Genomic DNA, 25,285 nt, shown 5'->3' on the forward strand with positions numbered 1-25,285 from the left:
GTTACTTGATTAATATTCGAACTCTTTTTTTATATATTGATGATGGAATTTTTTAATTTTATAAATAAAATTAAAAGATTGATATAATTTTTAATTAATATTTTATTTTTATTAATACACTTAAAATATGTGTTATTTTATTAATTTCGTTTATAAAATTTTTAACTTCATTGACCATGAATAAGATAATTTCTTTTAATTTATAACTAATTTCTATTTATGCTGGCTTTTTTCTTATGCCTTGTTTTTGTGTCCAGGAAGAGAAAAAAGTTGAATTCATAAACAACTAGACATACATCCAAATCATCCGTAATAAAACATGAATTTATCTAGTGGCCTAACCAGAAATCTGTGTTACTGGGGTTGATATTTTAATATTATTTTTTATTTATAATATTTTGTTATTTAATATAACATTAAGAAAATTAAATACGGAAAAAAATCACACTATATAATACAATTTTTAAATAAATACATATTTTCTTATAATTAATCCATAATAAAAAAAATTTATTTCAATGGTTTCAACTACATAATTTGTTTTTCCATTTTTTCTATCGTGACAATCAAAATATTAAAAAATAATGTTAGTAGATAAATAATACAATATTTCTTTTATTTCTTTTATAATGAAATTAATTGAATTTGTACTATTGAATAACTAACTAAATATGAAATACTTATTACATTAAGTATATCAAGCCAATCATTTATAAATTGAATTAAACTCATAAGGAAAAAAACTATAATTGGTAAATATGATGACAACAAAGTAAAGAAAAGATTTCAATAAAAAAGGGTAAAAATTAAAATTAAAATAAGACTAAAAATATTATTAATAAAAAAATCCAAAAAATACATGCTAAAATTTTTTTTGAATTCATGAGTTAAATTTTTACGTGTAAAGAAAGAAAATTATGAGAATTTTCAAATTAAAATGACTGTAAAAGTAAAAACGAAATTTTTTTTTTACCCTTTTAAATAAATCTTTCAGGTGTCAATATAAAAATAATAATAATTTTTTAATATTAATTTACATATATATTATTAATTTTTTAAAAATTGAGTGGGATCAATTGAGGCCAAGCCTATGAATTTATCAAGAAACACTATTACGAGAATAAGCACCCTTTTTCTTACCCTTTTACTAAAGAAGTGAAAATCGTTCAAATGTCCAACAGCGGTTCGTGTGCTGTAATTTCATCATACTGGCTCGTGCATCAGTGGAGTAACTCTTTGGTTTCTTTTGGTTAATTTTGAACAATTATGAATGTCCGTTAACTTAAACCATATGTAAGTTTCCTTTAATGAATAAACTCATATGGCCACTTGAAAATAATAATTATAATAATAAAAAAGAAGAATCAAATATAAGATCAATTGAGGGCGAATCATGCAGGAAAATAAAAGTTATGGAGGTAAAACATTCGACATGACAACCAGGGCTCGATAGCCTGCCAAACCATAAACCAGGCTGGCAAGATCCAAGACCGACCGAGATAAGTCTTTTTGCTCGTCCGAGCTTTTTAATTCCTTCATCCCCAAACCTGACTACTCTAAGGTTTATTACTCCTCCTCTGATACATATCCTTCATCCATGACATCTGAGGTGGATCCATAAGAACTGATACAAATGATGTAATAAAACACGTTGACAAGACTCAACCCTGCAAGAAGCCAGTAGTAATTGTCGAAGCGAGCCTCATTAAGATTGTCTGCAACCCAACTCGGTGAAGTAGTCTGGTTGACAATGTTAAAGAGAGCACTACTCAGTAAGTGTGCCAATGCCAGTGACAGGAAGAACAGGGAATTACCAATGCTTGACATGGTCTTTGGGAACTCCCGATGATAAAACTCGAATTGCCCAAGTGTACTCAAAGCCTCAGCCACGCCCATCACGATATACTGTGGGAGAAGCCACATTACTGAAATATTTACTATTGCACTAGGATCTTTGACATGCCCCTCCTGGATTATTTTGCCTAGTCTGGCATTCTCAACCATTGCTGTAAATCCCAAGGCTATGACCGAGAGGAATAAACCAAGTCCCATCCTCAAGTTAACACTGATATATACTTGTTTACCCTTGATCTTTGATGCCAATGGAATTATCACACGCTCATAAAGAACAACCCAAACCACTGCAATGCCGTAGACGATCACGGTTAAAGAGGCTGCTGGTATCTGGAAGCCTCCAAAAACTTGCCTGTTCATGGTACTAGCTTGGAGTACCGGAAACGAGTGTTGGCTTCCAGCTATCGCCATCACGATCCCTGTAGACCATATTGGTAAGACCTTAAGAAGTGCTTTAAGCTCTTCGACTTTCTGAACTGTGCAGAGTCTCCAGGGGTCCAAAGCCAATCCATCTGGGCCTATCTCCTGTTCAGTATTTGTAATGATGCACGCTTTGTTCATAAACGTTAATTTCTCACTTGGGAAAATAATTTTTGAATCCTCTCCGTGATGGTAACCTGATTTTTGAGATGGAAATGGGAGATTTCTCTTCCTATAAGAAACCACAACAACTTGTACAAAGCCAGTGAAGAGGCTTGTGCTTGCTTTCAGCTTAACATAGAGGGGAGAAGCAATGTAAAACGCCAGAGCCGCCAGAAGCATTAGAAATGCGCAAACTCCATATCCCACCTTCCACCCATATATTTGTAGAATGTAAATGACAACCGTCAAACCAAGCGAACCACCAAGGGATGCTGCAGCATAATACCAGCTGAAGTAGCTCTCCAGGCTCTTTTCGCTTTTGTTGCTCATCTGATCAGCACCAAATGGCATGGAACATGGCCTAATGCCGCCCGCCCCCATGGACTTGAAAAACAAGGCACAGGCTAGGATACCCAGCTGGCCTGCTGTTGCAGATTTGCAGCTTTGAGTTAAGGGGTCACAAGGAGGAGGCCTTGCCTGTGGTAAAAGGGCTGTTAACCATAGAATTGTCACACCCTGAAACATTAAATTCAGGCGTAAAAATCCAAAATAGAGATTCATGAACAAGAACATAACGTTATAACAACCATCTTAAAAAGTTAAGAATCAAAACCGCAGCTGATGTCATAGAAAAAGAAGACCCAATTACCAGGAAGCTGGAAATTGAACCCAAGCCAATGGTAACAAAACGACCCATGTAAGAATCAGCGAAGAAGGCACCCAAAATAGGTGCAAAATTGCTAAAAGCTTGCCAAAGGTTTATAAGATTGTGCCCTGCGGCAATGGTCATGTGATAGTTACTCTTCAAGTATAGCATCATGGTTGGCACCAACGCATAGCTTGGCACCTTTTCAAGCGCCTCATTTGCTGTAATTGAAACATTCAAAATCAATGTTCAGAAGTCAGAACAATATAGCACCAATGACCATGAATAATACAACAAAATATTCAAGCTAATATATATGCATTAGATGCATGTACCTATGATGAATGGCAAGGTGATGAACCCCCCTTTTCGCCTTTTAGACGAATTTTGTGGGATCCCTTTCTCCATACTTTTCTCTGAAGCCATTGATTCCCTTTCCAATGCTATGGCTTAATTCAGATTTCAGAGTTATTGGGAATTCTACTTCTTGGAGAACAAAGAAAGAACAGATATTTAAACTCCTCTTCTGCAGTTCAAAACCAGATTTTGTATTCATCCAATTCTGCCAACACTTTAAAAAAACTGAAATGTGTTATTCATGAACCATGGGAACAAAATTCTGGTATTTTCATTTCGATTTGTTTGGCGTATATTTGGAGCTCAATATGAAATCCTATTTTCTTGCAAGACCGGTTCGGATAAGGAAAAACTCCAGAGATTGCTTCGAAGAATGTCTTGTTTTTCAGCTCTGTTTAAGAGCAGAACTTTGGTTTTACATTACTCCATGTATCATTAATTACATTAATTATCGTTCATCAAATTCTACACCTAAGAAAATTGGACAATTCACAAAGGATTTCCTCTGTATGAAAACTGTCATACACAGTGGAATGATGCTCTTCTTTTTTTTTTTTTCTTTTTTTGTCATCGTTTCATATGAGTGGAATGAAAGACTTGACTCTAGCTGTAATCGAAAACAGAAATTAGTTTTCTCCTTATATCACTGTATCCTTTAATACTTACGTGTCCATTCTCATCATCTATCATCTACATTAATTCATTCTTTCAATCCCATAAAACTATATTTTCTTTCTTTTTTAAATACATCTATTGTTTTTACTTTAATTTTCTATATTTCACATTAGTTTTTTACTTTATTTTTTTGGTATTAAAACTTACTAAAGCATGATGTGATAAAAAGTTTTAAATTTTAATATAATACAAAATTTTCACATTTTTTTTTAAAATATCATGATTTTTTAATCAATGTCATATTATCAATTTTTAAAGTACATCCACATTAAAAAATTATTTTATTAATGCTTGGACTAAAATTAATAATTTATAAAAATAAAAAGACTCAATTGACATAAAACTAAATTTACTATTTTACCTAAATGCAAGAATTGTTTGTATAATTTGACCGAACTTAAATTAACATGACATTCAAATCCTCCTTTTTTTTTTTAATTTTCGTTGTTCTTTTAAAATTGGATTCTTCTTTCTACAAGAAAAGGCGGATAACTTACAGCTAATGGCTGACGGTTGTCTAAGGACAAAAGGCTATCTAAATAATATAGAGTAGTTAAAATATTAACCAGGGCCGCCCACCAATATGGCTTGAAGTCAATAAGAAAGGAACCAAGTTTAGTTAGTCCCCCTGTAACACAAGGGGAAAAGCAAGAGGAAGAAGGTCTGAAAATGGAGGATGGCTCTCTACAAAAATCCCTGAAATGGTTGGGAGGTTTGTCAAATGGAATCATTAGCCACGAGCTGGAGGCCCTGACTTTGGAAGGACTGCAGATTCTTCATGGCCAAAAGGGTTTCATACGCTGTAATTTCGTTGTACCCAGTCGTGTATCAGTAAATAAATCTGATCAATCTCTTTCGATTATATTGCTATCTTCATTCTGTTTTAATCAGAAGGCAAAATAAAAGAATATTATAACTTATACATATCTTTATCCGTAGGATGCAGATGGGAATTGGCATGTTGGAGCCATGGCCACGTTGATTGACGACGTTGGAGCTGCTGCTATTTACTCCGTTGCAGATCATGTCAAAGCCTCTCTTGATTTCGACATTTCGTTTCATTCGACTGCCAAGATTCAAGTTAGTTTTCTCGTATGGTAAATCTTAAGCTCTTTTCCTTTAGTTATGGTTTAAAAATAGGATAAGTTCTAATGGCAGGAAGAAGTGGAGATAGAGGCAAAGGTTATAGGGCAAAAGGGAAAGCTTACGCAGGTGGTGGTGGATGTCAGAAGGAAAGGAAACGGTGAGCTAATTGCTTTGGGTAAGCAGTGGATGGCCTCAAATAAAGATAGTATGAAGGCAAGTCAAGTGAGTAAGCTTTGAGACTCTTTCCCTGGTCTTTACATGTATTAATTTTGCAGCTTTTGCTCATTTGAAGGCATTCAAATAGGCAAATTGCTTGCCAATTGATTTGCTTTTTGTGGGTTTTGGTTTAAATTGATGAATAATTAACATTTGTATTATTCAATTTTAAATTATTCAGAATTGAAAGAGGCTGCTGGATTTCACAGCAGAGATTTTATAGTGCATAACTGTGTTATGAAAGTATGAAATAGAACAGACATTGAGGGAGAATTCCTGCAAGTAATTGAAGGTTTTGTAGTTATCTTATTCCATTTTCCAAGCCCAACAACCCTAGCGAGGGTAAACATAAATAGGCTGGCGATTTCAAAGAATTGGGTTGGTCATTTTTTTTTTCCAAAATAACAATGTTATAAAACAAATAACCCATTCTCAATCCAAAAGTAACTGTCCAAACAACCATTAACAGTTCAACATCTAATTATATAATATCCTCTTCAACCAGTAGTAGGGTAGGGTTTCAAGTATTTCAGAAAAATAAGGGCAGTATCCAAACTTATCTACAATTTTCTATTCTTCATGATGTTATCTTCGAAGTTAAATAACTTACTACATACAATTAATTGAAGTATTATTGTAAATTTATAAGGTGGATCCAATGCTGCATCACCACTACCAGGTTCTTTATATCTTTGAACGGTGGATTGGTTGGATATTTTCAGGGAGCAAGAGGAATGAGACGAGGGGATCGTATTTCCCCATACCTTTTTGATATCGCTGTCAATGTTCTTTTCCAAACTTCTTGACGCAATTGCCAAATTTGGGGTGTTTGATTATCATCCTAAATGTGAAAGGGTAAACTTAACCCATTTTTGTATTTGCAGATGACTTAATGATATTCACCAAAGGCAATTTGGGTTCTATCATGGGGGTGCAGAATGTACTAATGGTCTTCTACACTTTCTCTGTCCTGCAGTTGAATTGTGTAAAAACAGAGTTATTTTCTTAAGGTATTAGCTACGAATCCCTTCTGGAAATGCATCAGATTTCCGATGTTTAACTTGGTACGCTACCAGTTACATACCTTGGAGTCCCTCTTGTAACAAGGAGGCTTACTGATTGGTTGAAAAAGTCACGGAAAAGATTTATTCTTGGGCTGTTAAATTCTTATCAAACTTAGGTAAAGTCCAACTTATACAATCAGTTTTGTTTAATCTTAAGAACTATTGGGGTAGGCATTTCATTCTTCCCAAGAGTATCTTGAAAAGGGTTAATGAGCTTTATTCTAGATTCCTCTGGACTGGTGCCAGAGTAGGTTGGCAACCCATCTCTCATCCCAAATCTGAAGCTGGCTTTGGACTTAAAGATCTTCACAGTTGGAACAATTTCTGTACCATCTCTCATCCCAAGAAGTTTTATATTTGTTTATTGTGATTCCAGTGCCTTTACCTTTCAGATGATTTAAAGAGTTCAAGATGACAATTAGGTCTGGTCTGTTTCAGAATGCAATATTCTGAGTCAAAAATGCATCGAAACACTGTTGAATGTAAACCGAAGATTCAATCATCAGACAACCACTACTTACTGAAGTATAAAATATAATGTAAAAGAGGGGTAAAGAATGGCTTGTGGCACAGAGTTAAGAGAAATTGACACAAGTAAATAGTGCAGAAAAGATGTGATGGTTTCAAAAACTATATTCCTAGTTACTAGCAAAAGACTATATTATTGTAGGCAAATTTTAACTGCAACAGTCATTCCAAGACCATAAACACTCATCAGGCAAGAAAATATCAGGTTTTGGATCACTCTTCTCCGTTCTTCAGCCCATTCCCTTCATGTCCAACCTTATTCAAGCCATTCCCTGTATCGCTTACTTTCGTTGCTTGTTCACCACAAGGTCCATAAGCCCAGGCACAGAGAAAGTAATAAAATAGATTGATGAAACTCAAACTGGCGAGAACCCAATAGAATTTGTCAATCCGACCTTTGTTTATATTACTTGAAACCCAACTCTCTTTCCCTCCTCTTGAGGTAATCTTATCGATAATGCTCACTACAACACTAGCTAGCAAATTTGCCACAGCCAATCCTAGTCCAAAGAGAGCAGCTGCAATGCTTGACATACTCTTGGGTAACTCGGAATAAAAGAACTCTGTCTGCCCTATTGCAGTGAAAGCCTCAGCTAAGCCATTCAAGCAAAATTGCGGCACAAGCCACATAGCAGACATGTCTGAAACTGCATGAGGATTGTTTAGAAACCCATCCCTGATTGCTTTTCTTCGTCTGGCGTTCTCCACAATTGCTGAAACTAACATAGCTATGCATGTAAGAAATAGCCCAATACCCATCCTTAGTTTGACACCAATCCTTACCGGTTTACCCTTGATCTTCGATGCCAAGGGGAGAATCGCACGATCATAGAGAATAACCCATAGTGCAAGGGAAATGATGTTGAACATTCCATAAGAGCCTGCGGGAATCTGAAACTTTTTTGTAAGGTATCTGTCCATAGAGCTAGCCTGAAGCACAGGGAATGAATTTTGGCTTAAATTTATTGACATTATGATCCCTGTAGACCACAATGGTAACACCTTAATAAGTGCTTTCAGCTCTTCTACTTGCTCTATTATGCAAAGACTCCATGGGTTCGAAGCTGAGCCATCCGGGGCTATGTCTTGTTCGGGATTTTTGATGATGCAAGCTTTGTTCAAAAATCTAGGTGCACAAAAGCAACGAAGTCAATCAAAACGATCAAGCATGATATCTAAATGGTAAGGGATAGTGTATTGTAGTTTTGTACCTTAACTTGTCAGTTGGCGCAGCAATCGTTGAATCCCTTTTGTGATGGTAACTTCCACTTGAATTTGGAAGGGGAAATGTCAGATTCCGGTTTTTATAAGCAACAACAATTACTTGTACAAAGCCAGTAAGCAAGCTCTTGCTTGCTTTCTGCTTGAGATAGAGGGGAGAAGCAAGGAAAAACACAAGTGCAGAGAGCAACATTAGGATTGCTGGAACTCCAAAGCCCACTCTCCATCCAAGATGGTCTTGAATATAGACAATACCCGTCAATGCAATTAGAACAGAAATAGCTGCTGAAGCATAGTACCAGCCAAAGAAGCTTTCTAGGACCCTGTCATTCTTTGGATTATCTCTTCTGTCCAATTGGTCAGCTCCAAATGCCAAGGAGCATGGTCTAACACCACCAGCTCCAGTGGAAATGAGAACAAATGAGGAGATTAATAGAGTCATTTGAGCTACGGTTGGAGATCTGCAGGTCTGAGTCATTATATCGCAGGTGGGAGGCTTTGACTGTGGAATCATGGCTGTCAGCCATAAAAGTATCATCCCCTATAGCATTCAAGGTCAGGATCATGTTCATGACTAGGCATAATACAGTGCATCTAAATTAGACCATATGGTGCAAGGCATTGGTTTAAACTAGTCACAATATGCCATGAAAATGTTAAAATTTGGGAAAGTCACAATAATGTATTGGATATGTATAATATGCATTAATGTATCTAGCTACTTTTGTAGGAATTCTAAATAAGTTTTTAAACCTCTAAATTAAAAGGATGTTAGATAAAAGACACTGTAAAAGATTTCCGTGACACTTAGCCATCATATTTAGTTAAATATATACACCTTCCAATCAACCCAAGCAACAAGCACTTTAACTCTTGGTTTAGTCGAAAGGATGGAAAAGGAGAAAGGAAAAAAATTTTAATTTAAAGGTTGAAGTAATAAATAACAAATGTGATTATGAATCCCAAAGACTAAAAAAGTTTCAATTCTTCCTAATAAACAAAGCTAAGAATAGTAATCTTTTACTCTTTAATTCTTACAAAAGTTACCACCAGAAATGTTTTTGATATAATAGTTGAATCTCTCGCAAAAGCATGGTATGAGATTTGAGTCTTAGATAATGTGATCATTTCCATCACAGTCTACAATTTTGAGCTATAAAAATCTAAAATACCAGAAAATCAGAATTGGGCTTTTCCTACATTTCAAATAAGTCCATGTGGCAATCACCTCTTGGCTCGGTTGCTCACCCTCCAGCATTTGGTTTCCATTGCACCAGGGTGGACCAGCGCTGACAAACGCTCTCATTACAGATTTTTGTTCATCAACCTAATAATAGAGTCAGATAATGAAAGTAACTTTTCCACGAAGCTGGTCCAGTGCTGATAAGCATAAAATGTCTCCCTTCACAATTGTTTGCTTTGGTAGCAGTGTTGTCAGGGCAAGTAACATGGTCTATTAAAAGGAAACTTTTGCACCAAGTCGGTCCTATGCTGATGATAAACATGAAATGTCTATCCTCTTGGTAGCGGTGTTGTCAAAGCCTGCACCTATGGTCCAAGGCGCAATACAAATCAACTAAAGCACCTGGCTAACGCTCCCTACGGCGTTGGCAAAAATATATATTTATCCCTAAGGCAACCATTTGCCTGGACACACTCTTCTAAAGGTAGAAGGCTTTAAAAAACTAAATGCTTAAGTGTCCCTTTATGTTGATAATTTTTTTGTTATAGATTTAGTAAAAAAAAAAAAAGGCAATGCAAAGTCTAATATTTATATAAGTACGGAATATAATTTAGTTAATTTATACATCCTCAAAAAATGACATCCAACCTATCTAATATTTGAATCTCAAACAACAACAATCCTTTTTTTTTTTTCCATACGGCCTCTTTTATAACAAAAAAAAAAATCTTTATATCAGAATGAGGTAAAAACGGGTATTATACAGGGCCATGCACAACATTTAATTTGTTGAAAATAAAACTGAAGGAAACATTGAGAAAGAGCATGATGATGACTTGTAGTTAATTACAAGGGTTTGATTTTTGGAACACGTTAAAAAGAAGCAAACTCATTTATTATTTACTAAGCTTCTAATCATCTAAATATAATAATTATATATAGATGGAATTTTACTAAATTATTTCCCTTATTCACTATCCCTAAGCATAAATCATCTGGGCCATTGTAATCCACATGTACTTGAACAATTACACTTTTCTTGAAAACGCTCATCCTATTGTTTGAAAAAAGAACGTTTGGTACAAGAAAGGAGCATTGTTATTCCAGTTTAAGGCCTAAAGCCAACAAACTATACCGTCCACCCACATCAACCACCCAAACTTTAGCTTGTGTGGCATATATTAGACTTCATATGAACAAGAAATTGAGTAAGTGGAGAGTAGCAATCTCTTCTATCCTGACTCATTTTTGAAGCACCAGGCTTTATTCCCAATAATGATGAACTGATAGTAGTACGTTAAGGGCCAAGAAGTCAGATGTTTCCTATATTCACATGGGCTTCTGGGACAAATCCTTTGCGACAGGCGCTAACTTTGAAAATGGAATAAATTAAAACAAGATCCCAAGGGACATTCTTTGTTAAGCTAAAGCTGGTCATTATCCTACTTAATTAGTAGTAATTGTTTTAGTACTTGTCAACATAGATCATTATTTATTATTTCACTTAGAAGTTGGACTTCCAACTGCGCTACACATGGAAACAATTAGCATTAAAGTGAGGGGATTAAGGAGAAATGTTACCAAGAGACTACAAATGGACCCCAAGCCAATGGTGAGGAAACGACCCAGATATGAATCAGCGATGAAAGCACCCAATATAGGAGTGAAATTGGTAGCAGCTTGCCAGAAGAAGAAAATATTGGTGCCTTTAGCGACTCCCATGTGATAGTCTTTAATCAGGTAGAGTATCATGTTCGGGACCAGCCCATAGCTTGCCACCTTCTCAAATGATTCATTGGCTGCATTTCGAAACGAAAATCTCAGGACTTGGGTTTAAAAATCACCATGAGAATTATCTAAACTTTCAAGACTACCAATAGCAGAATTCCATGTAAAAAGTTACATGTATTTTATGTGGGTGCTTTTGCATGAACCAGAAAAGTATAACATGCCATGATTTGCTGCTTTACTGAACACCCAAAAACAAAGATTGAAAGATATAGCAAAAGCTAAAAAGATGACCAGAAGTACAGTAAAACTTTATACAAACACTCAAGTAACACAATGCAAAAGAAATGAACTTTTTTGTTTATCATTTTGAATGAATGTACCTATTATGAATGGCATGGTAACGAGGCCACCCTTCTGTCTTATAGGCATTTCTTGGTGAGACATTTCTCTTTGACCCGAAGAGTCCTCCATTTTATCTTCCATAGCTTAAGTCTAGCTGAGCTCCTTCTTACAAGACAGGGAAAAACCAAAGATGGAGGAGAAAGCTGCAAATCAATAAATCTTTTTGGAAGTGAAGCTTCAAGTTTTTGAGTGGGTTTTTAAACAAAAAAAGGAAGGCAAACGTGTTTGCGTGTAACATCTGATAAACAAAATCAGAAAGGCACTTAGACCCAAAAATATATATATATATAAATAAAATATAAAGAGGATAGATTGTATAATAAATAATTGAGGAATAGACATACCATGATCTTAACACCTTTTCTTGCTGGTTACATCAAATTTTAGCCTTTTTCTTTTTGGTTTGGGAAAGGAAAAAATTCACTTTTTTCTTATAAATTAAGTACACTGGAGGGTTAGTACAATAATCGTGAAGCCTTTATGGGATATGGTGCAGCATGTTTCACTGTAATAGGATGGTCCACCAGTCCTTTTGCTCTACTTGCTCCAATCACAAGTCAATATCACTGCAGAGAAGTGGAATTTTATTTTGTTTGATGAAAGAAAGAGAGGAAAAGAAAAGGTCCAGATGATGAGATGAAGAGTAAAAGCCACCCCAATCTCCTGCAACCCAACCCCAGAGCCAAACCAGTCCAGCACTGAATTTTGTTTAGTGAGAACTGCAATGAGAATCATTATAATGAGATTCCGTGAGACCCTGTTACTATGAGCCGTTAGATTTGGTAAAATTTATTGGAACCCTTGGATGCATAGAAAACAAATGGTTAACCGGGACAAAAGAAAATGTAAGGAAAGAATTTCAAAATGGGGCAATGGATCCAAATTATTGAGAGAATGTTATTACATTTATGATAAACTAATGAATAAAAAAAAAAGGAAATAAAAAAAAAAAACTTTTGAAAATTGGTAAGTAGTAAACTTGGTTTTACCATTTTACCTTAGAAATTTGATTTTTTATTTTATTTTCAAGTCAAAGAGAGAAAAAAGGAAAAATAATGGTGATTTATAAGAAAAAACCTTAAAAATGAAAATAGTAAAGTATTATCTTAGTAGTTAGTGATGAAAAAAAAAATAGTGGGTTGAGATGCAAGGAACGAGTTTTGCAATAAAAAAAGTTACAGTTGAGCAAGGTCATGTTCAAGGTGTAATTCTAGGGTTTATATAAAAATAATATTTTAATTTTAATTTTATATTTATAAACATATTTATATTATATTAATAATTTTATTATTTAATAATAATTAGAAGATTAACTTAATAATATAATATATCTAGGTAATTAACATGTAATTGATATTAAAAATAAAAAATTATATGAGATTAATCACACTGAATTAATATCACAAAAATCAATTTAAGAGTGGATGAGTTCCATCAGATTCTATATGTCAGGATTGAGTTTAAATTTAATGTTTGAGTGTTAAAAGGTATAGAATTAGATTAAAAGATTATAAAAACGAATCGCATTCAAGTCGAAAAAAATCACCTTACCCCGCCTTATTGTCATCTTTATGCGATACATAGTTAAGTTATTTTGAATATGTAATTATATTTGTGTCAACCCATTTATAATAAAAAAAAAGTATTGTCTTAAACATGCTAAATTGCGTAACATGAATATAACTTGCATAATTCATTTAACTAATCATATTGAATATGTCAATAATAAAAAAAATAAAAGAAATTATTAAATACATTAATAGTAAAATTTTTTAATTTCATAAATAAAATTAATATTATAAATGTACCTCTTAATGCATATTTAAAAAAAAAAGTTAGAATATAGCTCTTTATATGATATTAAAAAATCCCACTAATAATATATCAAACAATGCGATAGTTTGGAAAAGGGTTCTTAGCTCATTATTTTTCTAAAATATCATACTAGAACACCTACTATATTTAATTTCATTCCTTTATATCTTTTATATTTTGTCTTTAAATTTAGTCCTTGGCACATCATTATATAAATATATTTTTTTTATTTTAATTTTTAATTCAAACAAAAATAAAAAATTGACAAAAATTTTAATGTTTATGCCCATATATTTAACCTTTACATGTATTTAAAGCTTCATTTATAGTTTACAAAACGATTTTTGTTATATATTTTTGTTAAGCATATCAATTTCTTTCTTAAAACCACATTTTAGTTACCATCTTCTAAAAAAAAAAATCATAAGCATTTCAAAAATTAAAAAAAAAGTAAAATTATTTTTTTATGTTTTTAATTAGTTAATGTTACCATAATAATAAGCTTTCAATAATTTGAGTCCATTATCCAATATTGAATTTCTTTCCTTACTTTTTTTCCTTGTATGGCAGTCAGGCAAGTGTGCTTTGCATGTCCCTATAAATCTTACCAAATCTAGCTCAGGTCTCATGAGATCTCATCACAATGGATCATTGTAGCGTTTACCTTTCGGTTTACGACATTTCACATTGCACGTGGGCTTAGGCATTTATGCAAAACCCTTTTCTGATCTGTTGCTTCAGTTTTTTTTTCATCTGTCACCCGTCTGATCTATAGAAATTCAACAGTTCTTCTTTCTTGGAAATTGAAACATTTCTTAATAATTTAAAGAGCCCCCAACCCCAAAGATCAAAGAAAATTCCCATATCCCAGACTCAAGAGTCGTTTTTATAATGGAGACGTTGGTGGGGTGTTTACCTTGTTAATTCGAATAATTTTAAATTGAATTATTTAAAATTAAATTATTTTAATTCTCTTAATTAAATTAAACTTATAAATTTAAAAAATTAATACATCGAATTTAATTTAATCTAATTAATTAATTAATATATTTTAAAATTTTATATGAATTAAATAAAATTATTTAATAAAATATTAAAATATTATATTAAAAATTTTAATAAATTATAAAATTAAATTATTCATTTCATGTTTTTTATTTTATATTTAATAAAAATTTTAATTAATTTAATTAATTCAATTTTTAAATTAAATTAATCAAAAATTAAATTTTTTTAAAAAATTATTATTATTAATTGATTAAAATTAATTTAATAATTAATTAATTAATCAAACTAAATCAATTTCATCAATTATTTCGATTAAAATCGAATTATGAAATGATGGAGCCAATCTTTTTCGTTTGAGCCGGTAGACACTGGAAACTGCACGAGTGTTCACTGTTGGTGGTGGCAGATGCAGAGGCCAGAGAGCTATGACAATGCCGTGCAATTTGGTTCTCTGATGTTTCTGAAATTCTATTTTCTTTAATTTTGGTTATGGAAAAAATGAAGTAATTTTTGCGATTTTGTTACATCATAGTATAACAAGGAAAAGATTTGATAAGATGACAATTCTAAAACATCTCACCTCAGCATAACTCAACCAACCTCATAGCCTCATACAACCACTGAAGGTTTCAAATAGTAAATTTGTGGGAGAGGGCCCAAAATTATTTGGCAAGGAATTTACATTCATTGCATGAAGAAGACAGAGCAACAAGGACAGCCATACCTGTATAGCTATTTAGGTCTTGCGTGCTGCAGATGTGGCCCTAAAGTCCTCTCTCCTTTCTTTCATTGATGTGCTTTTCAAGTCATGTGAACCAAACCAAAGCAATTTCGATACCGCTCTCTCTCATGTGACAACAAATAAAAAAAAAAAGGGAGGGGGGGGGGGCACAATTTCTTTTTCTTTTTTTTTTTTTTTTTTTTTGGGGTGTTTGGGTTGAGAGAAAAAGCCACCCAGATGCTGCTGAAGTTGGGGCCTGCATTTCACATCTTATCTTTCTATTCTTTGTTCACTAAAGAAATGAAAATAACATCCTACACTCCCTGATTAATGAAACATCAACTATTGAAAAAAAATTTTGTGGGGAAAGAAGATTTTAGTATCATTTTCAACTTTACAAAGCCATTCGAATCATGTTAAATGACAGCTTGCAATTGATCATAATGATATTATCATTATTGCATATAGCCTTCATTAGGACATGATAAAAGACAAAACTTGTGCTTGGATAATCAATGAAAAATAATTTTTATCGCGTTATTAAGTAATTTTGAAACCAGATAAGAGTAACCCAAAGAATCACAATGCAATAATTTTATGATTTTTTTTTTTAAGGTGGTGTACCATTCATATATGGTATTTGATCTTATATATTTTTAAATCACTAAAATTTTAGAAAATAAATGTTCTTTAATAATTAATAAAACAGAAATGCAATGAAAATTAATATATATTATATATATACACACTAGATTAGTAAAAAGTTTATAAAAGAAAAGAAAAAGCATAGATAAAAAAATTGCTATCATGAAGTCAAAATAAAACTAATCATTTTAGGATGGAGAGAATATTAGACTTAGAAGGCAGCCTTCGCTCCTTTTCAATTATATTCTTTATCTAATGGTTTGGGAAACCTCCTTTTCAAAAGATTGTTGAGCTTAACTACTTTTGCCACTTAACCTAACTCTTTTATTAATTTATATATATATATAATTTAAATTTTGAATTCAATATTTAATCAAGATGATTGTTATAATCATCTCTTAATATATGATATTTAATCAATTTAAATTTTAAATTTTAACATATATAAATTATATTTGATGCATAAGATTATTGATAAGATATGATGATAATCATATTATATCATATTTCATTTGTATCTAAAAAAATTTAAAAATTAAATTTATATGTCTAATTATATATTTAAATCTTATATCAATTATTTCAATTATATAAATTTTAAGAAAAGATAATTTTAACAAATAAATAATTTATTATATCCTAATATTTACATATATCAACTATAAATAAAATTATATTATTTAATTTAATTTAACTTATAATATTATTTTATCATATCTTATCATAATCTTATATACTAAATAAAATCATAATCTCTTCTTATATCTTTAAATTACGATTACTTTTGCATAAAAAAAAAATTCAAAATCTTGCATTCCTCCAAAAGAAAAAAATTATACTTTCATATATTCCTTACTTTTTTTGGATATATTATATATTCATTAATTTAATTATTCTGAATTATAAAAAGTGACTAGAATATAAGAAGACAAGCTAAAATCCATGTTGATCTCCTCGGCGCCTGCCTTAAAAAACGTTTTTTTTTTCCTCGGAAAATATGGCTTTGCTGTCGTTGAAATGAGATGGACCCTGGGATAAACATTTCACGTGCTAAAGCTAAAAGTCAGCATCAACAACTTGAATTTTGCAGAAATTTTTGCAGTTTCAATTATTTCATTGAAAATTTTGACAAGGGTCGGGTCACATAAAGTTTTGCTCACAATAGATATGTTAAAAAATTACGAAAAAGTACTCTCAAACCAAATAATTCAAATGTCAAACAATAAATTTTTTATTATTTCACATAATAATATTATTATTTCTATCTCTTTGTTTTCTATAAATTTACCCAAAATTTGTCATCTTCGTTAAATGATAAATAATTAATGTATTACTATAAAATTTTAAATTTTTAATTACAGCAATCAGATCGAAAATAATAACACTTTCTAGCTCAATTGGCTGGCATTTGCCTATTAGAAAGAAAAAAAAAATGGTATTGGGTTGCAATTGCATATTCAGCATCTCCATGGACAGGAAATGGAAAGCAAGGGCAAGATCTTTTTGTGTAGGTTTAAAAAAATTTAAAAAAAAAGGTGAAGTGAGAGAAGGGAACCCACATTTCTCAGCCGATAATTGATGAATGTGGACCTATGTTTGACTACGAGGTAGGACCATTGGGCTTGGGGTCTTTATGTACGCTCTTATTTAGTCAAAGGAAAATTTGAAACCAACGTCAAGTCATGCTTCCATTAATTAAGTTGCTGTGCTTTAAATGCAGTTAATAAAAGCATGGAGCCGGTCCGTGAGTGAGTTTTTCTTTGCTTCTAATCTTCCAATATATCTTCTTCACCAAAGTTCAAAGGCCCCAAATCCAAGCCATCCACTCCCCCACTACCATGCTTTCCTTTTAACCATTTTTTTTGCATAAAAATATTTTCCTTTAATTATTGTTAATATTTGTGAAAAAAAACTTAGAGGAAATTTCTTAAGTAAAGTTTGTAAAATTTTATAATTAAAATGATTAAATAAAAAATTAAAATTAAAAATCAAAATCGATAAATTAAAAAATCTTGTTAAAATTGTAAATTTTGAAAAAATTTAAATAAATTTTGATATATTTTTAATTAGATATTTTTAATAAAAATATTGATCGAATTTTTATCATTGAATAATATAAATCAAATTTGAATTATAAATAATATTTTTAATAATTATATATATTATTGATTTTCACATTAATTTTTATTAATCTGTAAGTTTAGATTTTTTATTAAATTATTTTATAAAAGAACTTCACAATAATATGTAGAATTTTTAAACTCGAGAAAAACCATGTTAAAATCTTGTTACATGTCACATTATTTATTATATGAATTTATTAATATTTTAAAATATATTTGATGGGGTATAGAAGTCCTTTCTAATTTTGTTGATAACGTTTTTAAATTTTATTGACAATAAATTATAAGATAAATTTTATTAAATTTTGGGATAGATAAATTATTTCAACCTTCTAAGTCAATAAATTTTCATTAAATTTTGGAATAGATAAATGATATTTTTTAATAAACATTAAAAAAATTTTTTAGATAAAGAGTTGCAATCAATTAATAAGAAAATAAGTTATAATTGTTGAAATTCGAATATCGAATTTATTGACAATCATCTTATAAAAATGATTGCATGAACTATTTGAATCAAATTTTAAATTCTAGTGGAGATGTGTTTGATAATGAAACTAACTTGATATAGATATTTTTTTTTCCATTCCAAGAATCAAACTGTGTGCACATGTGATAGTATTACTTTTAGAGTTATAAATAATCTACTAACAAACCTGTTACTTACAATATTCTGTAAAACTGAGCAGGATGCACGCATGCATGCAAGAACAACAATGTCTAAGGAACAAAATGAAACCATTGGAAAAAAATTTCAGCCATTTTAACCAGATATTGAAGAACAGTTTTGTCAAAAACGAATGAATATTCTTAAGAGGTGAGATATGGAATTGTCCCATTTTTTTATGGTAATGTTCCCTTTGCATCCCTTTCTTACCTGGGGATTCCAACAAGCTCGGAAAAATGACAAAAGCCATCGGGATTTATACATGGAAATATTTGATTTTTAGCATAAAATTCCCTTCCATAACCCAAACTGAACAAACATAATTCAAATTTGTTTTCGCACTGATTTTTCACTACCTAATCATATAAACAAATCTTTTTTATGTTAGACACTCCAATTCCATCCAAACCATTCCATTACCATCACATATAAGCTTTCCCATCATCCATTATTTCTTTTACAAAGAAACAGCAATATGAGAATAAGAGGAAAAATTACGGTTGTTGGAATTTTATATCAGTTCGTTAAAATCATGGTTTCTGTGACATGGAGATGCTACTCTGGATGGGTTGTCGTCTGAACCATCTTTACATATCTATTATCTCACTAGTTAATGAAATTTCAATCTCTTTCTATAAAAAAGGAATGAAGGGCCATAGCTCATTAAGAGCATAGCGATAAGACTATTTCCCCTTTTTATTAGCTTTAGCAGAAATTTCTTTCATGAAGCTTCCTTCTTTGGTTGTCATGAATCATTACAATTTCATCGATCCGTAGGTTGCTTTCAAGTACACATTTAGACACAATTTTGTATGTGATGGTTACTTCTCATCCCAAAATCTTTCAAGACTTTGGGTGCTGTTATCGCATCTTCATGACAGCTGAACTACTTTGATTTTATCTCAGTGACAATCTCTTTTCCTGGCCACCTTAACTCTGATTGATATGTCGCTTTGATTGTCTAGACATCTAGCATAGAATAAACCAGATACATGTTTTTTTTTTTTTTGGGGGGGGGGGGGTGTTAAAATGGGAGATTTTCTGTTTTCAATGCTGAACAAGAGTTTTTGGAATGAAGTTCAGTTACGCCTAAAGCATTTGCATACAGACTTTCAAACAAAAATCCAGGGGTTACATCAAATCAAACAAAAATCACATTGCCCTGAATTTCCATTCCTGGCAGGAATCTGATCAGCTCCAATTTGTTGCCTTCTTGAAGCGTGTGAACTGAAGTACTGCTATGCTGGAATTGGGTCATGATTCATGAAAATTCAAGAGAATGAGCATTAACATTAGCATTGTTTAATTATTGGATAACATTAGCATTGTATAATTATTAGATCAATTAATTGACTGTTGTTTAAGCAAAACTTTGAAGTGAACGGTAAAGCCAAAAGAAAAAAAGGCAAGGACAAGGCACAACCAGAAAACTTTTATTTGATTCTGTAAGGTAGATTGAGATTTGATCCCCAATTACATTATATGAATGGAAAAAATAAATAAATGAAAGCATAAGTGGCCTACAAACCCACATTTCTCATCGGACAATTTATCAGTGCCAATCAATTTTTGACTCAGGGTAGGACCCTTATTTTTGTTGGGTTTCAGATACCCTTTTTCTATAGTCAAAGCAAAATTTGAAACAAACGTTAAATCATGCCTCCATGTTTTATGCTTGAAAGCAGGGGAATGGACAAAATATGGAGCTGTATAGTGTGTGCGTGTGTGTGTTCCGAATTGCATTAAAGCTGATTCTTTTTCCATGAACAAGTTTAAGAGAAGTCTGCATGTGGCTGATCGAGTTTTGGGGAGTTTCAAAGAAACCTCAATCATCAGAATTCATCATTCAGTCACTGTTAAGGTCGAATGTTTGCATGCGGGGGATGATAGAAGACAAGCTGTAAAGAACTTGAAAAACTTGATCATAATTGGCTTGGAAGTGCCAGCTGATTACCATGCAGCAACACGAATAACATACATGGTGGGTCAATTTGATAAACTGAAGTTGGTGACACAACAACTAATTCGATAGTCTTCTTTGAAAGAACTAAATGAAAAATTTGCAGGTACTGGGCTCAAGGAGTTAATACTTCTGTTATTGGAAGGAAATAACAAAACTAAGATGGGAGAATCTTGAAATCAACTTACATATGATTTAATTTTTTTTTTTTTTCAAATTGAAAATTTAGCACCATATCTTATTTTACAATCGAAGTCTTTGAAGTCTCAACAGATGAAACGTTCCCTAAAAGACAGTCTTCATGTATATTGGGGTTCAAGGATAAGTGTATGGCGAAAATATAGAATAACAAAGGATTGAGAAAGTGAGAGCACATGTAATTTCTTGATTTTCATTTGTCGTTTATGTTTAAAAGCAGAACCAAGAAATAGGAATCAATTTTAAATTCAAAACTCATTTTGTTCAAATTTACAAAAGCAGTCCGAAAGGCTTTTAGATCCAATAATTGGCCCGACATCAACCTTGAAGATAAAAGAATTATATAAAATGATTATTTTATATTAATATATATTATTTTTATTCAAATCATATCACATAATTATTTTTTTTTAAATTATTTATTTATTATAATAATCATTAAGAGGTTTGTTGAAATAGATATTTATTATTTAATTGTAATATATGATGTGTAAAATTGATGACTTTTTTTCAAAAACGTTATTACATGGTACAATTTAGATGAAAATGATGTGTAATAATCGTCTCATAAAATTTTCTCTGAGCTTGAATGAATGTCCTACCTCGGGTCGCGGGATTTGAGCTCTCTTCAGTGAAAAAAAAAAAAAAAAATGGAGAAAACTATACAATCTTCATACGTTTATGCATATGATCCAAGTTAGGGCCCAAACTTAGTTCATTTTTCTATGATGCAAGTTTATGCTTATTATGTTTTCGGGCTTCAGCTGACAGATTTTTACACTATATTTACATTTCCATTGATGAAGTACGTATGGTTATGGCATTCTGTCACTATCTGTTTTACACTGCCTGAATGGGAACAGTTAAATAAACTAAGAAGGCTTGATATAGCTGGACTCATTCTTCTTTATTCTTATAATAGCATGGAAATAAGAACAGTAATGATTATCAATTAAATAAAACATACACATGGTGAAAGACAAACAGCTTTATATCATAGTACTCCACGTTCCACATATGGGATGATGGAAAGGCAAGTTGAATACTGCGAGGCTGCAGGGTGCATATGGTACTCTAATGTAGAAGAGAATAGTCTCAACCAGGTCAGGGTAGAATCCATTCCAGTTCGATCATTTGATGGATCAAGCATTGGTTTCACACCACTCCTGTAGTGTTGGTGTTGCAACTCCAACATTTTTCATGTCAAAGATATTGGCTGGTTCACATAATTTAAGGCTCTGTATCAGTAAAAATGCCGAATTTGCAGAAAGAAGTAACGTGTATTTGGTTGTTTCTCTCAAAGATGAAAGTAAAAATATTGAGGCAAGTAAATTCTTTTCATATATCAATGATGGCATTTAGGATAAAAACTAGATAAATAGGAAAGAGAATTTGTCTGTTAAAGTTTTCGGGCAAGGGGAAAGATGAGGATTAAAAAAAATCGCAAGTTTGTCTATCAACATTCTTTTTCTCAGAAGGAAAGTGCAATGTTTCCTCACTCAAAAATCTTTTGAATCAGCTTCATATTCATGATAATTATGCCCATGTCACCAGATGCTTATAACTCTTTGGTTTTGACATGACAAAGAATTGTAGCCTGCCCCTTCTACCCAAATTTTTATATAGTCCTTTATGAATTATGTTTAGCAAGTTAGCTGACTCTCACCAGTATTCAACGGCTACTTCCAAAGTCACAAACTGTGCTCGTATTTTATGTTTTGAATTACTTCCAACAACTCAAGGAAGGACCTTAGCTTAAAGCTCTGATCTCTTGCAACCCTGAAACAAGGCTTTCAGAATGAATCAGCAACTCTTACCTTGTTGATCCACTAATTGCACATATAAGTACATTCATGTCCTCATTTAACTATATGCCTGCTTCTTACATACATGCATTTGAATAGTCTCCTAGATAGCCTACCACCTGCTCATCTCTACTCTTTTACATTACTACCTCTGTAGAAGTTGATAAGTTTAAGAAAATATATCATTGGCATATATTCTATAGGAAATAAAGCAAATGGTACAATCAACTTAACCTTTTTAATTTCATAAACCTGGAATTTCCCCATTTGACACAGCATAATCTCCACATAAACAATTTTATGAAGTATGAAATTTGTTGTCTTAATCTATATCTATATGACTAGGATGAAGATAATGCGAGTTGAAATTATGTGGAAAACAAAGAAAATGGCATGCGGGCACCTACATATTTGCCAGTGGCACAAAGTTAGCAAACCAGACCATATGCATGAGAAAATAAACATTAAAATGCTGTATGAATTAATCTTTTAGATAGGCAGAAATCAAATTTTGAAGTATGACATAGTAACTTTCAAACAACAATGCAATTAAGATCCAAGTGGTTAAGAACTGCATACCATCGTGTACATCAGGTGTAGCAGCAGCTGTGGCATCAACAATAACAGTAACAGATTGGTAATTATGTGCTACTGCATCAAAGACAGTCTGTCTGATGCAATTTGGAGTTTGAACACCTAGCATACAGATTCAAGAAAACACTGAAACGTTAATGCACAACCAACAACAACTCAAAAACTTAATGCTACATGGCATAAAGCAACAGATACCTCTCAAAAAATCACTTAAAATTCAATTGGTATGGAGTCTCCTTACCAACAACCACTAAATTAGTGACACCATTACTCTGAAGAAAACAATGAAGATGGGTAGCAAAGAATGCACTAAAACGAGTCTTCACCAACTTGTAATCTCCTTCTTTTATCACAAGGCCATCCACTAGTTCTGCACCAAAGCTTCCCTTAGTGGTTGGACCCCCCTTATCACGAGAGTACAAGTGCCGGCGAAAGAGTTCAACATCTCTTCCTAAATAGTCATGTTCACGAACAACCTAAAACCCAAAAGCATTTCACAATCATCTGCAATTTACAACCAACTGAACAAGCACTTCGTCAATATCATCTCCAACTAAACCACCAACACCAAATTTGAAAATGCCAATTTCATCTCTGAATTAGTCTACATAAGGAACTTTAGTCCTGTTATAGGTAGCTAGTAGTGACAGGTTAATTAAATCACTTTTTCTATTTCCAAAAAATAGGAAATAGTTCCAAACTTCTCCCTACATTTCTCAGTAGTAGTTTCCAGGGCTGGAAAACAAAAAGCTTCACTTATCAAATTTTTAAAGATTGATCACCTCTTCAATTAGCTTGGTCTATAAGAGTTTCCCTGGAAAAAACTTAAAGAAGTAAAAAGGCAGAGAAAATTTTACCCAGACGACGAGAATGCCACGCTGCCTGGCGATTTCAACAGTCCTGATGACATTAGGGACTATGGCTTTGCCTCCATTCACTCTCATCAATCCATCTTCTAAAACAAAATCATTCTGCAAAAAAATTCCAATACCCAAAGTTTCCAAAATGAAGAAAAAATAAAACTCAATCATTCATATGTCATGGTACATATAATTTGCATAAAAAGGGTACGAAGAAAGATGAAATTACCTGCATGTCAATTACTAGGAGAGCCGTGTGCTTCCATTTGTCTGCCATGCTTTCTCTTCGAAAAGCTTAGATTATTTTGCAACCGTGTGGTCTGGTAATGGAAGCATCAGTTGCCTCGGACATCAAACTCAGTCTGACGTTCGAACAGTAGTTTAGACAGATAGACAGAAAGAGAAAAGATAAATGGTCAAACGTTTTCTTTATGGGCCGGACAAGGGAATAGATTCAAGGCCCTCTTTTACTACGTTTTTTCATTGGTTTCCACTACTGTTGTCTCTTTCAATCTTAGCCCAATGTTCACTTTTTTTTTTTGTTTTTTTTTTCATACGAAAAATGCATTCAGCTCAGTCATTTGTTTAGAGGATGCATTTCAAATACGTAAACCGGCTTTCTGTAATTGTGTATAAAGTTGTTGAAAATAATGATTCAAATTTTATAAGAAATTTATTAGATATTACTTGATGGATAAAAAGATTTGTAAAAAATAAAATTTTAAGATAAAGAAGATTCTTAATAGGTAAGTTTGATATGCAAGAGAAGAATTCTAAAAGAAAAAAGATTTTTAATAAGCAAGTTTAACTTACAGGAGAATAATTCTAAGAGGAGAGAGATTTTTAATAGGTAAGTTTATATGGTTATAAATATGTGAAATCTCTATAGGGTTAGATATGAGAACAAGATGTAAGATGATTATAGAGTTTTATAAGATAGACACCTCATAAAAGTATTGGGACTCTACGTCTTATGAGTGTGTATGTTTGTTTGTGAGTGGACTAGAAAAGATTGAGATGGTCCACATAGGTATAATGTATGGAAACATATGAGTATGTGTTTGATTATATTGAAAATGGTGCACAAGGGTTTGGGTTTAGGTTTGTTTGGGTTAAGAATATTTCATAGGACTAAAAAAGATTAAGAGTGTCTTATGAGTATTGATTGTTGAGTGAGGTTGATGATTTGATGTAAGTTTATAATTTTTTACAACTAGTGGATCTTATTTTTCATCCGTGAATGTAGGTCAATTGAATCAAATCATATTAAATTATTGTCTTTTATGTGTTTGATTTATTATTTGATTTTGATTTTGCTTCCGCTGATTGAATTAAAAACTTTTA

The 25,285-nt window shown here is 32.2% G+C and overlaps 3 protein-coding genes and 1 pseudogene across 11 annotated transcripts; 1 reads left to right on the plus strand and 3 right to left on the minus strand.

Annotated features, from left to right (window-relative positions):
• Nucleotides 1-1,566: 1,566 nt before the first annotated feature.
• LOC111318580 (protein NRT1/ PTR FAMILY 1.2 pseudogene) lies at nt 1,567-3,508 on the minus strand (annotated as a pseudogene).
• Nucleotides 3,509-4,647: 1,139 nt separating this feature from the next.
• Nucleotides 4,648-6,844, plus strand: LOC111274545 (uncharacterized). Of its 7 annotated transcripts, none has more exons than XR_016334156.1 (5): nt 4,660-4,945; nt 5,054-5,194; nt 5,273-5,422; nt 6,066-6,271; nt 6,393-6,844. XR_016334156.1 is itself a non-coding variant. In XM_089755396.1 (5 exons), exons 1-4 carry the CDS (start codon nt 4,784-4,786, stop codon nt 6,220-6,222), a joined length of 537 nt encoding a protein of 178 aa, XP_089611522.1. In that variant the 5' UTR covers nt 4,662-4,783; the 3' UTR covers nt 6,223-6,271; nt 6,393-6,844. The 7 variants fall into 7 exon arrangements, 6 of the variants coding, with proteins under 6 accessions (XP_022715002.2, XP_089611522.1, XP_089611524.1 ...); XM_089755396.1 differs by having other exon boundaries at nt 4,662-4,945; nt 6,139-6,271; XM_022859267.2 differs by lacking the exon at nt 6,393-6,844 and having other exon boundaries at nt 4,648-4,916; nt 5,061-5,194; nt 6,066-6,224.
• A 119-nt stretch (nt 6,845-6,963) lies between these two features.
• Nucleotides 6,964-11,716, minus strand: LOC149511238 (protein NRT1/ PTR FAMILY 1.2-like). 2 transcript variants are annotated; one of them, XM_089755394.1, is made up of 4 exons: nt 11,524-11,716; nt 10,994-11,211; nt 8,220-8,770; nt 6,964-8,134 (listed from the first exon to the last, which is right to left on the minus strand). In XM_089755394.1, exons 1-4 carry the CDS (start codon nt 11,624-11,626, stop codon nt 7,222-7,224), a joined length of 1,785 nt encoding a protein of 594 aa, XP_089611520.1. In that variant the 5' UTR covers nt 11,627-11,716; the 3' UTR covers nt 6,964-7,221. The 2 variants fall into 2 exon arrangements, with proteins under 2 accessions (XP_089611520.1, XP_089611521.1); XM_089755395.1 differs by having other exon boundaries at nt 9,458-11,211.
• A 9,854-nt stretch (nt 11,717-21,570) lies between these two features.
• On the minus strand, nt 21,571-24,330 carry LOC111318581 (Isochorismatase family protein). Of its 2 annotated transcripts, XR_016333972.1 has the most exons (6): nt 24,171-24,330; nt 23,939-24,052; nt 23,323-23,557; nt 23,067-23,183; nt 22,349-22,461; nt 21,571-21,898 (listed from the first exon to the last, which is right to left on the minus strand). XR_016333972.1 is itself a non-coding variant. In XM_022921443.2 (5 exons), the coding sequence occupies exons 1-5, from the start codon at nt 24,216-24,218 to the stop codon at nt 21,825-21,827; spliced, it is 588 nt and encodes a 195-aa protein (XP_022777178.1). In that variant the 5' UTR covers nt 24,219-24,330; the 3' UTR covers nt 21,571-21,824. The 2 variants fall into 2 exon arrangements, 1 of the variants encoding a protein (XP_022777178.1); XM_022921443.2 differs by lacking the exon at nt 22,349-22,461.
• Nucleotides 24,331-25,285: the final 955 nt, after the last annotated feature.

The sequence above is a fragment of the Durio zibethinus genome, chromosome 26, assembly GCF_047325235.1.
Source record: "Durio zibethinus cultivar Kanyao isolate XHJ-2024 chromosome 26, ASM4732523v1, whole genome shotgun sequence".
Taxonomy (NCBI): Eukaryota; Viridiplantae; Streptophyta; class Magnoliopsida; order Malvales; family Malvaceae; genus Durio; species Durio zibethinus.

Coding starts and splice junctions, on each gene's coding strand:
- LOC111274545 (XM_022859267.2), top strand. CDS start 4,784: ATGGAGGATGGCTCTCTACAAAAATCCCTGAAATGGTTGGGAGGTTTG. Junction 5,195..5,272: donor ATTCGACTGCCAAGATTCAA/GTTAGTTTTCTC, acceptor TTCTAATGGCAG/GAAGAAGTGGAGATAGAGGC. Junction 5,423..6,065: donor ATAGTATGAAGGCAAGTCAA/GTGAGTAAGCTT, acceptor TAAATTTATAAG/GTGGATCCAATGCTGCATCA.
- LOC149511238 (XM_089755394.1), bottom strand. CDS start 11,626: ATGGAAGATAAAATGGAGGACTCTTCGGGTCAAAGAGAAATGTCTCAC. Junction 11,212..11,523: donor TACCATGCCATTCATAATAG/GTACATTCATTC, acceptor TTCGAAATGCAG/CCAATGAATCATTTGAGAAG. Junction 8,771..10,993: donor GGTCCATTTGTAGTCTCTTG/GTAACATTTCTC, acceptor TGAATGCTATAG/GGGATGATACTTTTATGGCT.
- LOC111318581 (XM_022921443.2), bottom strand. CDS start 24,218: ATGGCAGACAAATGGAAGCACACGGCTCTCCTAGTAATTGACATGCAG. Junction 23,184..23,322: donor CACTAATTTAGTGGTTGTTG/GTAAGGAGACTC, acceptor TCTGTATGCTAG/GTGTTCAAACTCCAAATTGC. Junction 21,899..23,066: donor TACACCTGATGTACACGATG/GTATGCAGTTCT, acceptor TATGTGAACCAG/CCAATATCTTTGACATGAAA.